Genomic DNA, 12,533 nt, shown 5'->3' with positions numbered 1-12,533 from the left:
TATATATATATATATATACATATATATATATATATATATATATATATATATATATATATATATATATATATATATACACATATATATATATATATATATATATATATACATATATATACATATATATATATATATATACATATATATATATATATATATATATATACATATATATATATATACATATATATATATATGAGTTATTGCATTTCTTGTGGGGTTTATGAGCAATTAATGAAGAAACAAAATGGCCGACGACTGACAACGCCGGCCTTAGAGCTCAATAGAACTCTAGGCTTATTTACATGATGTCTTAAAAAATGAATCAAGTAGAACGTAGTAGAAGAAGAACAACATGTGATTGGCGCTTTGCTGAGAGCAAGATGGCGGTGGTAGTGCGGAGCTTGCAAGATCAGATCGAAAAAGCCAAAGAAGGCTTGAAAAATGTCGACGATAATATCCGTAAATTAACTGGGCGTGATCCCAATGAATCCAGGTAAGATTTCACTACTTTAACATCTGCATTTGTTTCAGTTTTTCATTTGATTTAACGCGGAAATCGAACGTTGCAGCCTACCGAGGGTGGGTGTGCTAGCATGGTTGCTCTAGCTTGAAAGCAAACGCACGCTCTTTCGGAGATCTAATTTTGTGCTCGTATCAGACATTTGTTTTTCATTTATGTTATTGCTACAAATATTAAACTACAAAGATAGCTAAACTACGGTATATACGTAGTCGTCGAAGGGCACGGGGAATCGAAGCACCTCGTGAGTGGAGGCCCGGTAGTCATCGTTTTGTTGTATATCTACCACTCTCAGTATGGTGGACTCTTGGTGTGTGTACAAAAGAATGTGTACATTTTAAATCTTAATTTCACCAGTCCATAGTTAAAAAAAATACAATCATTTCATTTGGTGCTAATGGTGGTGACGAATGATCACTGCAACCCACCCTGGGAAACACTAGACGTCTATAGCCGTCAATGGCAGGAAATACATTGTATTACTCATTGACAACAGTAGACGTCCAATTCACCCAGACAGGGAGGACGAGCTGTGATTTCTATCTTTTAGTGTCATTGTTTTTGACTCTCAGTCAAAATTGATTTGACGTCTAGCTCCGTCAATGGCAGTGATAACTTCCCAAATTACAGAAGCTGCCAATCCAGTGATCATTACCTCTGCCACGAGTATAGAAAATAAATATGCACGTAAGGTATCATAGGTAATTTTAAGACTTGTTCAATTGGAAACTTTTGGATCATTGCCTATTTAAATTTTAGGACTTCTCTCTGTGTACTGCTAATTTTTGGCCATTTCCAAGTTAATTCTTGTTGCTTTGGAGGCATTTTAATCTCCCTTGGTAACTCAATAGCTCCTGATGATGGCGCAGTTTTGACTGCAGGGGGCGAAAGAACAAATATGACTCTGGGGGGCGAAAGAACAAATATGACTCTGGATATGAAATTGGTCAAAATGCAATAGTACATGCACTCAATTAGAAAACTCACAATTATAGTTTTACACCGCCAGTGTCGAAAAAATAGAAGCATTTGATTCTGAACGTACAGTATGAATGAGATACCAAGTCACACAGAAAACCCCCGCAGGCCGTATGTTTGACACATTGGTTCAAAGACGGTGCAATGCAAATTGTTCACGTTGCCTTTTGTGTTTCAGACCGGGCCAGCTGCGCCGGTTTGGTGGTCCCATGGCAGGCCTTCAAGTTGCAGCATTGGGAGGAGGTAGAGGAAGAGGATTTAACCTGCTCAGGTATTGACAAACAAGAATATATTATTTCAGCCAGCATATGAAACATGAACATTGCTGAGCACATTATATCACTTTGAATGTATGTACGAATACATTTTTCTTGCCCTCAATGTATGGAGGACTGTTCCAATCACGTGATGTGTCCTTGTTCAGGCGCAGTCTCTCTGACATTGGAAGCGGCGGCCCCCCTGCCAAGCAGAGGGACATCAACGGAGCTTTGTTAAGGTGCGCTTTGTTCTGGAGCGTGCTCATTGGTCACCAATATCCGAATCCTGTTTTCAAATCACAGTTTCTTATCTCTTTTGTTTCTAAGGCTGGCAGGTGACCAGAGGGCCAAGAGAGACCCGCGCCACGACAGCGACGCCGAGGATGACGACGATGTCAAAAAGGTGAAGCTGGTTCAAAATGCGGGCGATCGCAGATGACTGCATTCCAGTCACTTTGCGTTCAGACCAGACGCTTTTTGTTACGTGACGACTCGCTCGCCCTTTAACAAATGCTGTTTTGGGTTCACACCGACTTTAGGTCGCCAAAACATGACGTTCGTATATCCTGAACAACTTCTGTTTCACGTAATGTAAAAAATAAGTAATTGCCCAATTTTACTACTTTTTTTCCTCCTAATTTTACTTCAATCTCCGTCTATAGTGAGTATTCAAATTGAGCTTTTGTTACCTTAAATCCCAGCCCCTAAACCCAAGCAATCTCCATTTACAATTTCCATGTTACAGTCGTAATCCTGGAAATTTAAAATGTATCATTTTATTCTGGTAATATTATGACTTTAATCTCGCCCTATTACACTTAATATTTTGTATATTTCGAAATTAAAGTCAGAGTATTACAACTAGGGATGTTCCTGATCACTTTTTCCCCTACTTAATACATTTCCTGGGTATCAGACTTGGACTGGCTGTCGCTGAAATCAACTCGCCCATCTTTCCTGTGCCGCAAAAATATAATGTGCACATCGCGAGCCATAAAAACAAACAAAGCACAAGCGAAGCTAAACTGTTTGCCTCAGAGGAAAGTTCTCAACTGTTGGTTTGCTTTTCTTTACTTGATCTTTTAGCCGGCGTTGCAGTCGTCCGTCGTAGCTACCTCCAAGGAAAGAACACGCCGTGACCTCATTCAAGATCAGACTATGGATGAGAAAGGAAAACAGAGGTTGGGGAGCACGCTCCAATAAGCCACTTTGGTTACGTCTGAGTTCTGTTAATTCACATTCACAGCTGTCATTTCTTTTTTTGTGTTCCCCTTTGGTCAGGAATCGGCGTATGTTTGGCCTGCTCATGGGGACCTTGCAAAAATTTAAACAGGAGTCTAACGTTTGTACAGAGAAGGTAAAAAAAGTGCAGTCCTAAAATGTTAGTTTGCTACTTGTTATATTTATATGGCCATGCAAGCAAGTCTGCTTTTACATAATCTGCTCATAGATTTCTCCCACAAAAACGGAAGTTATTGTTAAAGGTTAACAACTATGTAAGCTTTTTTTCCAAGATCTGCCAATATCAGCTGCAATAATGCATAACTGTTTTGGTAATGATCTTTCAGATAAAGGTCGACCGATATATTGTCCGGACGATATATCGATCAAGCCAATATATGGCCTTTTTTTAAAGCTTGGCTAATATCACCCAATTTATAGCTGATATAATAGGGTAACTTATGCTCACTGTTGGGATCATGGTCTTTTTTTAATTCTGATTTTGTACCACTTAGTGGCCAGTGTTACAAAAAGTAGCATTAAAAAATGAATTGCTTTTCATAATCAGTGTGCTTTTACAAAAAGCTTATTTTTTTATCGGCATACGTATGAGCTGACTTCTAGTTATTACAATGATTCTTCTTCAGCTAACAGCTGGCTTGCCAGGCTAATGTTTTACTGCCATTGACGGTGATAGACGTCCGATCCAATTTCACCGGGGAGCACTCGCAGTCAAAATGGGTTGGATGTCTATCACCATCAATGGCAGCTAATTAAATGAATGCATTTGCTCTTAAATGGTTAAGACTAAGGTTGCCCTTTTTCCTCGTCATCCCAGCAAAAGCGTCGCACGGAGATCGAGCAAAAGCTCGAAGTTAAGGCTGAGGTTGAGAAAAAGAAGCTGGAAAGCGAGAAAAGGGAGTTGTTTGAAGAGAGGAGAGCCAAACAGACTGAGCTGAGACTGCTCGAACAGAAAGTCGAATTGGCTCAGTTGGTAAGATTCATTTTGTACTTGATCAGTTGAGTTGTATTCTGAATGAGCTAAATAGTCAAAGTAGACCTAGTTATTCTTGAATTTCACATTCCCCACATAACCCCGGGTTACTTCGCCCGTGGATTGGTTGTCACACTAGATAAAATTGAGCACTGCCGCTATATTATTTTTGAAAGTACCATGATTGTGCCAGGCAAAGAAACCGATCAAACTGCTCAGTTTTTACTTGAAATACTCTAATTTACATCATTAAAATTCATCGGTGCCAATATTTTGAAAAATTCAATTAGTTTTCATATTGGATGATGTTAAAACACCACTGTAATTAAAAAGACTTAAGTACTGAGAAACAAAAGTTCTTTTCATTCTTCATGCTCAATAATTAAGATTGTAAGATAAGAAATCAGTTATGAGCAGATACTAACATTCATGCCTAATATGGTGGCATGCATGATCAATAACCAAGGGGATCATTTTGGGAAATAGCAAAATTAGACTAATATTATGAGACCATATATTTATCGAACTGTCAAATTTTCTTTACAGCAGATCACCTGAGATATGCTTTAAATTCCTTAAATGTTGAATTGCCACACACTGAAATTGTTTTAATTTTCTAAAATTTCAGGAGTTATAGATTTCCTTTTTTGTGATGTTGGCTAGGAAAATTCCTTATTTCTGACATTATGTTCTGAGTTGTCGTAAAAGGTATTTAAAACCCTTACATTTTACTGGTTTAAACTTGCTAGGGCGAGTTCCTAGTCCCCAATAACACTGAGGTAAGGTGTTTGTTTCTTTTCCCCCCTAAATTCATCGCCTGCCATTGACAGAAGATTACCGTACAATTAATTGGCAGTGGGGGGGGCTGGGAGGAGATGCTCACGTTTTAGTCCCGTTGACGTAAAACTTGTTTTGGGCTGAGAAGGGCTGGTATCAAATGAGCGTCCTATCCTATAATGGGTTAATTTAGCTGTGAAGAAGCCTAACATGGGGGAAAAATTACATGACGTGCCTTTTTCTCCTTCTCGCAGCAAGAGGAGTGGACCAGCCACAATAACCACCTGGTGAAATTTATTCGCACCAAGACAAGGCCACACATCTTCTACCTGCCTGGGAAGATGTACTCTGCCACTCAGAAACTCCTCGATGAATCCACCAAGAAACTAAATGGTCAGATGTTTTTTTTTTTCCCTCTTCGAACTTTCCTGTTGATGCGATGTTTTGATTGCTGAAAACGATCGTTGTCCCATGTGCCTGTTCAGTTGTCTTCGAAGAGCGGCGCGACGCGTTTACGGAACACATCAACAAGATGGAGTCCCGACCGCGGCGACAGCCGAATCGCGACCTGGACGGCAACTCGGCGGCGACAGGGAAGGAGCGCTCGGCGGAGGGTAAGCCAGCAGGTCAGGTAGACAAGGTGACAGGTAACAAGAGGGCAGGCAGGGGGGAGGAGAATGAGGAAGAGGAGGATGAGGATCAGGAAGAGGAGGAAAAGGAGAAGGAGGGAGATGGGGAACAGGGGGAGGCTGGAAAGGTCGCTGAGAAAGTAGAGTTGGAGGAAGGCGAGAGTAGGGAAGGCTTGAATGAGGAGGAGGGGATGGAGTTTGAGGAAGCAGGGAATGGGGAAAAGGGAGGGGAGGAAAAAGAGGAGGACGCAGGTCCAGTGTCAGACAAGATGGAGGTGGAGGTAGGAAAAGAGAAGGGGGAGGCCAGTAAAATGGAGCAGGACGGAGATGGTAAAGAGAGTCCCTCGGACCTCGAAGCAGAAAAGACCGAGCTCGCCTCTCCTTCAGAAGCGTCCGCAACCCAACAAGAGGCATCCGGCGGCGTCATGCTAGGCCCGCCCAACGCCCCCAACCTGGAGGCCCCGTCGTCCCAGCCCCAGGTAGTGTCTCTGGACGCGGCGGGGCAGGAGCCGCCCGCCCCTCCCGCCGACATTCAGGAACCCGGCAGTCAAAACGCAGCCGAGCAAAGTCAATCCGTGGGAGAATCGGTTACTGAGGCTCAGCCCGATCCCCAGGACGTGCCGGGGAACCCGGCGGCTCTCTCCAAGGGACAGAAAGACCCGGTCAGGGGGAGGAAGAAGGCGAAGGAGTCGAAAAAGGGCCGCGCCAAGAGTCGCAGCTCTTCTTCTTCCTCCTCCGGCTCCTCCTCCAGCGGAAGCTCTTCGTCTTCTTCGGGTTCGAGCCGCTCGTCTTCGTCCTCCTCGTCTTCCTCGTCCTCGTCCAGCAGCCGAAGTCGCAGCCGGGACGACGGCAAGCGCAGCAGGAGGCCGTCGGGCAGGGACGGCAAGAAAGAGGAGAGGAGTCACCGCAAGAAGGGAGGGAGCGGCGGCAGGGGGGATGCCAAGGAAGGGAGGAAGAGGAGGAGCGATGAAGGCAGGAGCAGGTCTTCTCGAGATGATAGGGAGCATAAAGATAGGGAGAAAAAGGACAAAAGACACTAAGATTGGTCTCGTTCTGTTCCGTCCCGTCCCCCAAAGATGGCAACTCAAACTAATTACACTTCAAATTTTACACGTTCTTTTTAAGATCACCCAATAGAGCACGTTCAATTTACGTTTAGACATGTTTGAGATTCGGCCCCAGTAAAAATAAAACATTTTAGGAAAATGGAACAGCGTTGTACTGTTGTTTTTAATTAGACCTGTTTAATGTGGTTTGGAAGAAAGACGGGAGATTTATAAAGAATGATTTTCAAATGGATTTTATTATGTTTTTCCATCCAGCCCTCTGTGATGTTGTTATACTAGTGACACGTCTTCCGACTACTGTGTCGCCTGATCCATGTCATAGTTGTCTTATGTGATTTATTGGTTTTTGAGAATGTTTTTCATTGTTTTGTATCAACCAACCTGCTTCAAATTAAAGGTGAGAAATGAAAATGTTTGTATTTGTTCTTCCACTGTTTGCATTTGACTTTTTTAAGCAACTTCTTCAATTGGCAGCGCTTTCCCCAAATTTATTTTTAGTAAACACCTGCCACAAATGTTAAATTCATCAAGTCGTGCTCCAACTTTTAGAACTATCCAGTGTAGGCAGGAACAGCTCACTGCTCACTAACCTATTTTTGTCATTTATTATTTCAGGTGGGCGGCCCGATGGGGTGAGTGGTTAGCACGTCAGCCTCACAGCTCTGGGGTCCTGGGTTCAAATCCAGGTCACGTCCCACCTGTGTAGAATTTGCATGTTCTCCCTGGGCCTGCATGGGTTTCCTCCGGGTACTTCGGTTTCCTCCCACATTCCAAAAACATGGTAGGCTGATTGGACACTCTAAATTGCCCCCTAGGTATGGGTATGAGAGTGCATGGTTGTCCGTCTCCTTGTGCCCTGCGATCGACTGGCCACCGACTCGGGGTGTTGTCCCCTGCCTATGGCCTGGAGTCAGCTGGGATAGGCTCCACCACCCCCGTGACCCTAATGAGGATAAAGCGGTTCAGAAAATGAGATGAGATTCTAAGTTCAGAAAACTTCCTTCCCCAGAAGACTGTACTTGGAGCACAGGGTTAAAATTTGACACTTTATCTTTAACCAAATGAGAGATGAGCTTACCCCTCAGGCCCCTTTTAAATTATTCCAGGTAGCCAATATATCAGTCACATTTAGTGAACAAACTGACTCAACCCATTATCCTTTTATGTTGGCCGATCTTGGGAGGAAAAAAATCTATGCCCACTATATTGGTTGTTCACTACTACGTACTATGCCATTTTCATTTATCTATCTTAGTGTAAAAATACAGCGGATTGGGCAGCAACTGCTGTCCAAAATGTGTAATGCAGGAACAGGTCTGTTAATGACAATAGACATGGAAAATGTTCATAACTTTATTTTTTGGGCTAGAAATATCATACAACATGCCATGGATCATTAAAAACACTGAACGTTCTCGAACTATAGCAAACATTCTGTTGCCAAAGTTTATAGACTTGTATATCTTCCAGGTACAAACCAAAACTTGACTGCTTCTATAAAAATAAAAAATGACCAAGAGACCTAATGGAATCTGACAGCTGTATGACTGCAATGGTCCATCTGTCCACATGAAAGTTGGCAACTTGGTTCTTGTGGTAGGAGCCATTTTTCTCCCTCTTGTCCCCTTCTGCAAAAAGTCACTCTGGCTGGTCTGCCAGGTCATTCTGCTCAAAATATCTCCAAAAAAAGAAGCAGAAATTGCTATTTAATCATCAAACCATAGCTAATGATTTCACTCATTAAAAATGTGATTTAAATTTGCAGCCCTTATAGATTTTTTTTTACACATTGAGACCTGAATTTTGGTTTCACTTTTGCACTGCCATTAACTATAATATCATTCATTCATTGTCCATACCACTTATCCTCACAAGGGTCGCAGGGGGTGCTGGAGCCTCTCCTACCCAACTACAAATACTCAATTAGAGGACAGCCAATCACAGGACACAAGGAGACGGACAACCATTCACGTTCACACTCATACCTAGAGCCAATTTAGGGTATTCAACCAGCTTAGCCCACATGACTGGAGTACCCAGACAAAACCCACGCAGACACGGGGGACAAGATATAAACTGTAGACCGTGAGTACTGGGGATTGAACCCTCGATCCCAGAACTGTGAGGCTAATGCACTTAACACTCGAATACAGGGCTGCCAAAAAAATTACTCCGGTTTACTCCCAATTCAGGGTGTCCCCCGCCTGGTGCCCATAGTTGGCTGGGATAGGCTCCAGCACCCCCTGCAATGCTTGAGGTTAAGCCACTCAGAAAATGAATGAATATATTTCTTTTTATTACAGATAAATAACAGTTAAAAAATGTTTAAACGTAATGTTCCAATTTGGGGTGGTATTTCTAATGATTTTTTACAATTATTTTCATAATGTATATTTGTTAACTCATTCCTTACAAAACACGTATACTAACTAAACTGTGTTGTTCATTGAACAGAAAAGTGTGAACAAACTTTTTTTCGCGATTAAAGACTTGACTCTAATATTTCTGTTTGTAAATTCCGTCATAGAATCTAAATCAGGGGTGCTTAAAAGAAGAGGATGTCTTGTAAATGAGTTTAATCCAAATTCAGGCATCGAGGGGTTAAAAGCTGTACTGATACCTTCCAACCAAACAGATGAGAAGATTGAGAGCCGGCAAGCTGTCATCGTCTTGACTCGCCTACAAAAAGTGGGTTAAATCAGGGGTGTCATTTTGACACCAGTCCAACCATGCACAGTCAAAGAATATTTTAACCACTTAAAGATTTTTGGTATGACATACTAGGTTGCTCCGCAGCTGTGCGCATCTCCTGGCTAACTGTCTTATTGAAGAATGGGCTTCCGGCAGCAATGGTTTCTCCAAACAGGCCAACAGTGCATACACCCACTGGCCCTGTGACCCCCATGTCCCAAAATACAAAACAAATAAGGTGAGTTTAACATAGCAGATTTAGGATCATATATATGTACTGTATTTTTCAGACTAAGTCGCACCAGCCAAATAAAAGGCAATCAAGAGGGAAAGAAATCTAAGTCGCACTGGAGTATATGTCGCACTTTTGGGATGGCATTTTTTGTATTTTATTAGAAACCAAGAACCAACATATGTTAAAGTAACAATAGTAAAATGGAGAAAATGGGCTGATAGGCATCTGTTAACGCAAAAAAATAACTAACCTAAAATTAAAAGAAAACCAGGCTGTTGTGGTCAGAGAGAAAGAAAAAAAAAAACAGGTCGCATTTGAGTATTAGTCGCACGTCCAGCCAAACGATGAAAAATGGTGCTTCTTATAGTCCGGAAAATACGGTACTCAAGAGAAGCGGTATCTCACCAGTTGGGGGATGAAATCTCCTTCTTCAAACCAACTGATAAGAATGTCCAACACCGTCAACACGGTGGACTGCAACAAAGCAAATATGTCCAATGTTGATATTGAACTGAAGCGACAGTAAAGTCAAGTGCATTGGACCAAATGTACCTGATTGAGCCGGCTGACGATCGTTAGGAGGGGAGGGAAGCCAACCTGAACAGTTGTGAATTTCAAATAGATTACAACGAGTTGATAAATAATATGTAAAAGACTCCTAATCTGGAATACAACCTTGCTGTAGTCCAACCCTTCCTCTGCACCTGTGTTAGACGACGACAAATCTTGAAAGAGCTGTTGTCCTAAACAAAACTTCTTCCAGCCTTCCTCATCTTCTTGAGTTGGCTACACAGTAACAAACATGATATCCGTTATGAGTCACGTGAAACAAATACAGGGGTACCTCTATTTTTGAATGCTTCTACATACAACATTTTCACGTTACGAAACCCTTTGATATGCAAATTACTGTTCCAAAATACAAAAACAAGATCCAAGTTAAGAAATCCCCCAGACGTAAATACATTTCCCGTAATTTATTTTGAAATTGTCGCGGTAGCGTCGCGTCCTGCTTGACTAACTACCTACACTCTTCTGGCATCCCATTGGCTGTCTCGCAACAACAACTCACCCTGCTTTTTTTTTTTTTTCGAGTGTGGTTAAAGCATCTTCGTTCTTTATCTAAAATTATAGGTGTGGATAAAATGAAGAAGCAGGCCCTTGTCATACACACATGATTGCAAGTTCTAATTATATTGCCAAGTTGTTTAGATGTGTTTATATGCATGTTTGTGTGCTTGTCTGTTGCCTAGCGTTAGCTTACACTCATGCACCTGCATGAATAGAACATGTTTTTGCATGCATGTTATTTATTTTAATAAATAACTTATCATTTTCTCTCATTAGAGTGTGTTTCACACATTTCCTATACAAAATTGGGACACTTTCACAATTTTAAATGGTTTAATTGGTAGGGGGTTTTTTTTAGGACCGTGGATTGAATTAGAAAATTTACATATAAAATACTGTGTTTCCCCAAAAAAATCCAACTTACGAAACAAAAACTGGAACCAATTAATTTGGCAAGAAGAGGTAGAACTGTACCTCAAATCATTTTCATAGCTCACCATTAGGACGTTGTCATCAAGCGAGTGGCAGCTCCAGCGTTGTCTGTTTTTTGTGATACTCTGCGAACAAAACACACAAACCGATTGAACTGTTTAACAACGGGGATCCAGATTTAAGTATACATGCCATAGGTTGCGTTTTTGTATCACCTGTCTGACATCGGAAAAATTGCTGACTTGCCTCTGTTGCCACTCCAGGCTGGGAGAGAACCCAGCCGGAGCCGCATGGCACTCTGCCACCTGAAAAAAATGTTCATGTGATTAACTAGTACTAATGGAATGGGATCTGATCCCATTCCATTAGTACTAGTACGAGTCGTACGGTGTTTGTAAGGTTTTTTGGGGGTTTGTAAGGGGAATCATAATCATTTATAAGGGCAGTTATCGGCAGAGGTTGACAGGTATGGGATCATGTGTTTTTTCACGACTGTGACAGAGTGCAGTTTAATACATTTGTGTACAGAGAATAGTCTTGTCAAAATATCTAAGTATCAATACGGAAATGTTATACCCAGATACAATATTTGATTGCAGATGTATCAATACTGAGTTCATTTTCCGAACCACGTATCCTCACAAGGGTCGCAGGGGGTGCTGGAGCCCATCCCAGCTGACTTCAGGCACCAGGCGGAGTGTTCAAACACCCTACCATGCATGTTTTTGGAATGTGGGAGGAATCCAAAGTACCCGGTGAAAACATGCAAACTTCAGAGTGAGTACCGACTTAAATATGACATCTTTGTAGTATATGAATCTTAGATTGGCTTAGGGATAGCACTGATAGTACCTGTAATTGAACTAGCCCTTGTCAAGGTAAGGAAATATCAAGCAGGATCACGTATCTGGCGTTTGACAATATTTCTGGAATCTAATATACTCGTAAGAAATTGCAACCAGTGTATGATCTTTATATCTATTTATTAGAATCGACTTCCTATCACTATTTAAAACGCTAAAGGTAATTAATTATAAGAAGCTATAAACAACATGGGCCACATTTGGGGTCCTTAGAGGCAACCTAGAAGACCCTAATTTCCAACAACATGCTGTTAAAAATGTTCGTATTGTGACAACAGCGGCTGACTGCAATTTATACATGGAAATTAGACGTATACTTGAAATTTCAAGAAGAAATAAAAACACGTCTGACTCACAGATATGTTGATAGTTTGTTTTTTCTTCAACTTCTTGGGGTCAATCTGAGCAACCGCCACTTCTGGATATAATGCTGCCTCTAACCTGGATGGGAAAGGACACCAATTTTACTTCTATATATGCTATATTCTGCGATCGTAAGAAAAAAAATTAGCTTCACGTGTACATACTGGACTTGTCGAAGGTACTCTTGGGGGTTTCTTGGTGGACCATCCAAGTTAAGAGGCGTCAATGGGTCAACGCTATCCATGGGAAGCAGCCGCGGCATTAGATCTTCGACGTCAGATTTCATATTATCTAGTTATTAGATTCGTATATTCAATCGTTAAATTTACAACAGTGTAACTGTTCAATGGGGGAAACTCTTTTCACAAGGAAGAAATATTGCCACTAAACGCAATTTGATGACGCTATCAAACTGCGCGCTGTTTTGTGATT

General features: G+C 41.5%; 2 protein-coding genes across 2 annotated transcripts; one reads left to right on the top strand and one right to left on the bottom strand.

The window, feature by feature from the left end:
- The first annotated feature begins 328 nt into the window (after nt 1-328).
- On the top strand, nt 329-6,857 carry pnn (pinin, desmosome associated protein). Its single transcript, XM_077621339.1, has 9 exons — nt 329-496; nt 1,680-1,772; nt 1,926-1,997; nt 2,086-2,161; nt 2,845-2,939; nt 3,040-3,115; nt 3,818-3,973; nt 5,005-5,143; nt 5,236-6,857. The coding sequence occupies exons 1-9, from the start codon at nt 384-386 to the stop codon at nt 6,417-6,419; spliced, it is 2,004 nt and encodes a 667-aa protein (XP_077477465.1). The 5' UTR covers nt 329-383; the 3' UTR covers nt 6,420-6,857.
- A 928-nt stretch (nt 6,858-7,785) lies between these two features.
- On the bottom strand, nt 7,786-12,500 carry gemin2 (gem (nuclear organelle) associated protein 2). Its single transcript, XM_077621000.1, has 10 exons — nt 12,266-12,500; nt 12,095-12,179; nt 11,091-11,180; nt 10,941-11,000; nt 10,048-10,158; nt 9,925-9,969; nt 9,778-9,846; nt 9,228-9,338; nt 9,067-9,125; nt 7,786-8,124 (listed from the first exon to the last, which is right to left on the bottom strand). The coding sequence occupies exons 1-10, from the start codon at nt 12,385-12,387 to the stop codon at nt 8,085-8,087; spliced, it is 792 nt and encodes a 263-aa protein (XP_077477126.1). The 5' UTR covers nt 12,388-12,500; the 3' UTR covers nt 7,786-8,084.
- Between the last annotated feature and the right edge of the window lie 33 nt (nt 12,501-12,533).

This window comes from Stigmatopora argus, chromosome 15, assembly GCF_051989625.1.
Source record: "Stigmatopora argus isolate UIUO_Sarg chromosome 15, RoL_Sarg_1.0, whole genome shotgun sequence".
NCBI classification, from domain to species: domain Eukaryota; kingdom Metazoa; phylum Chordata; class Actinopteri; order Syngnathiformes; family Syngnathidae; genus Stigmatopora; species Stigmatopora argus.
The sequence above is the reverse complement of the archived record's forward strand: the minus strand, read 5'-3'. Positions and strand labels throughout refer to the sequence as shown.

Excerpts from the sequence above, each read along its gene's own strand:
- pnn (XM_077621339.1), top strand. The coding sequence starts at position 384 with ATGGCGGTGGTAGTGCGGAGCTTGCAAGATCAGATCGAAAAAGCCAAA. Across the intron at positions 497-1,679 it reads CGTGATCCCAATGAATCCAG|ACCGGGCCAGCTGCGCCGGT; the intron begins GTAAGATTTCAC and ends TTTGTGTTTCAG. Across the intron at positions 3,974-5,004 it reads AAGTCGAATTGGCTCAGTTG|CAAGAGGAGTGGACCAGCCA; the intron begins GTAAGATTCATT and ends TCCTTCTCGCAG.
- gemin2 (XM_077621000.1), bottom strand. The coding sequence starts at position 12,387 with ATGAAATCTGACGTCGAAGATCTAATGCCGCGGCTGCTTCCCATGGAT. Across the intron at positions 12,180-12,265 it reads GAGTACCTTCGACAAGTCCA|GTTAGAGGCAGCATTATATC; the intron begins GTATGTACACGT and ends TTTCCCATCCAG. Across the intron at positions 8,125-9,066 it reads CTCATCTGTTTGGTTGGAAG|ATATTTTGAGCAGAATGACC; the intron begins GTATCAGTACAG and ends CTTTTTTTGGAG.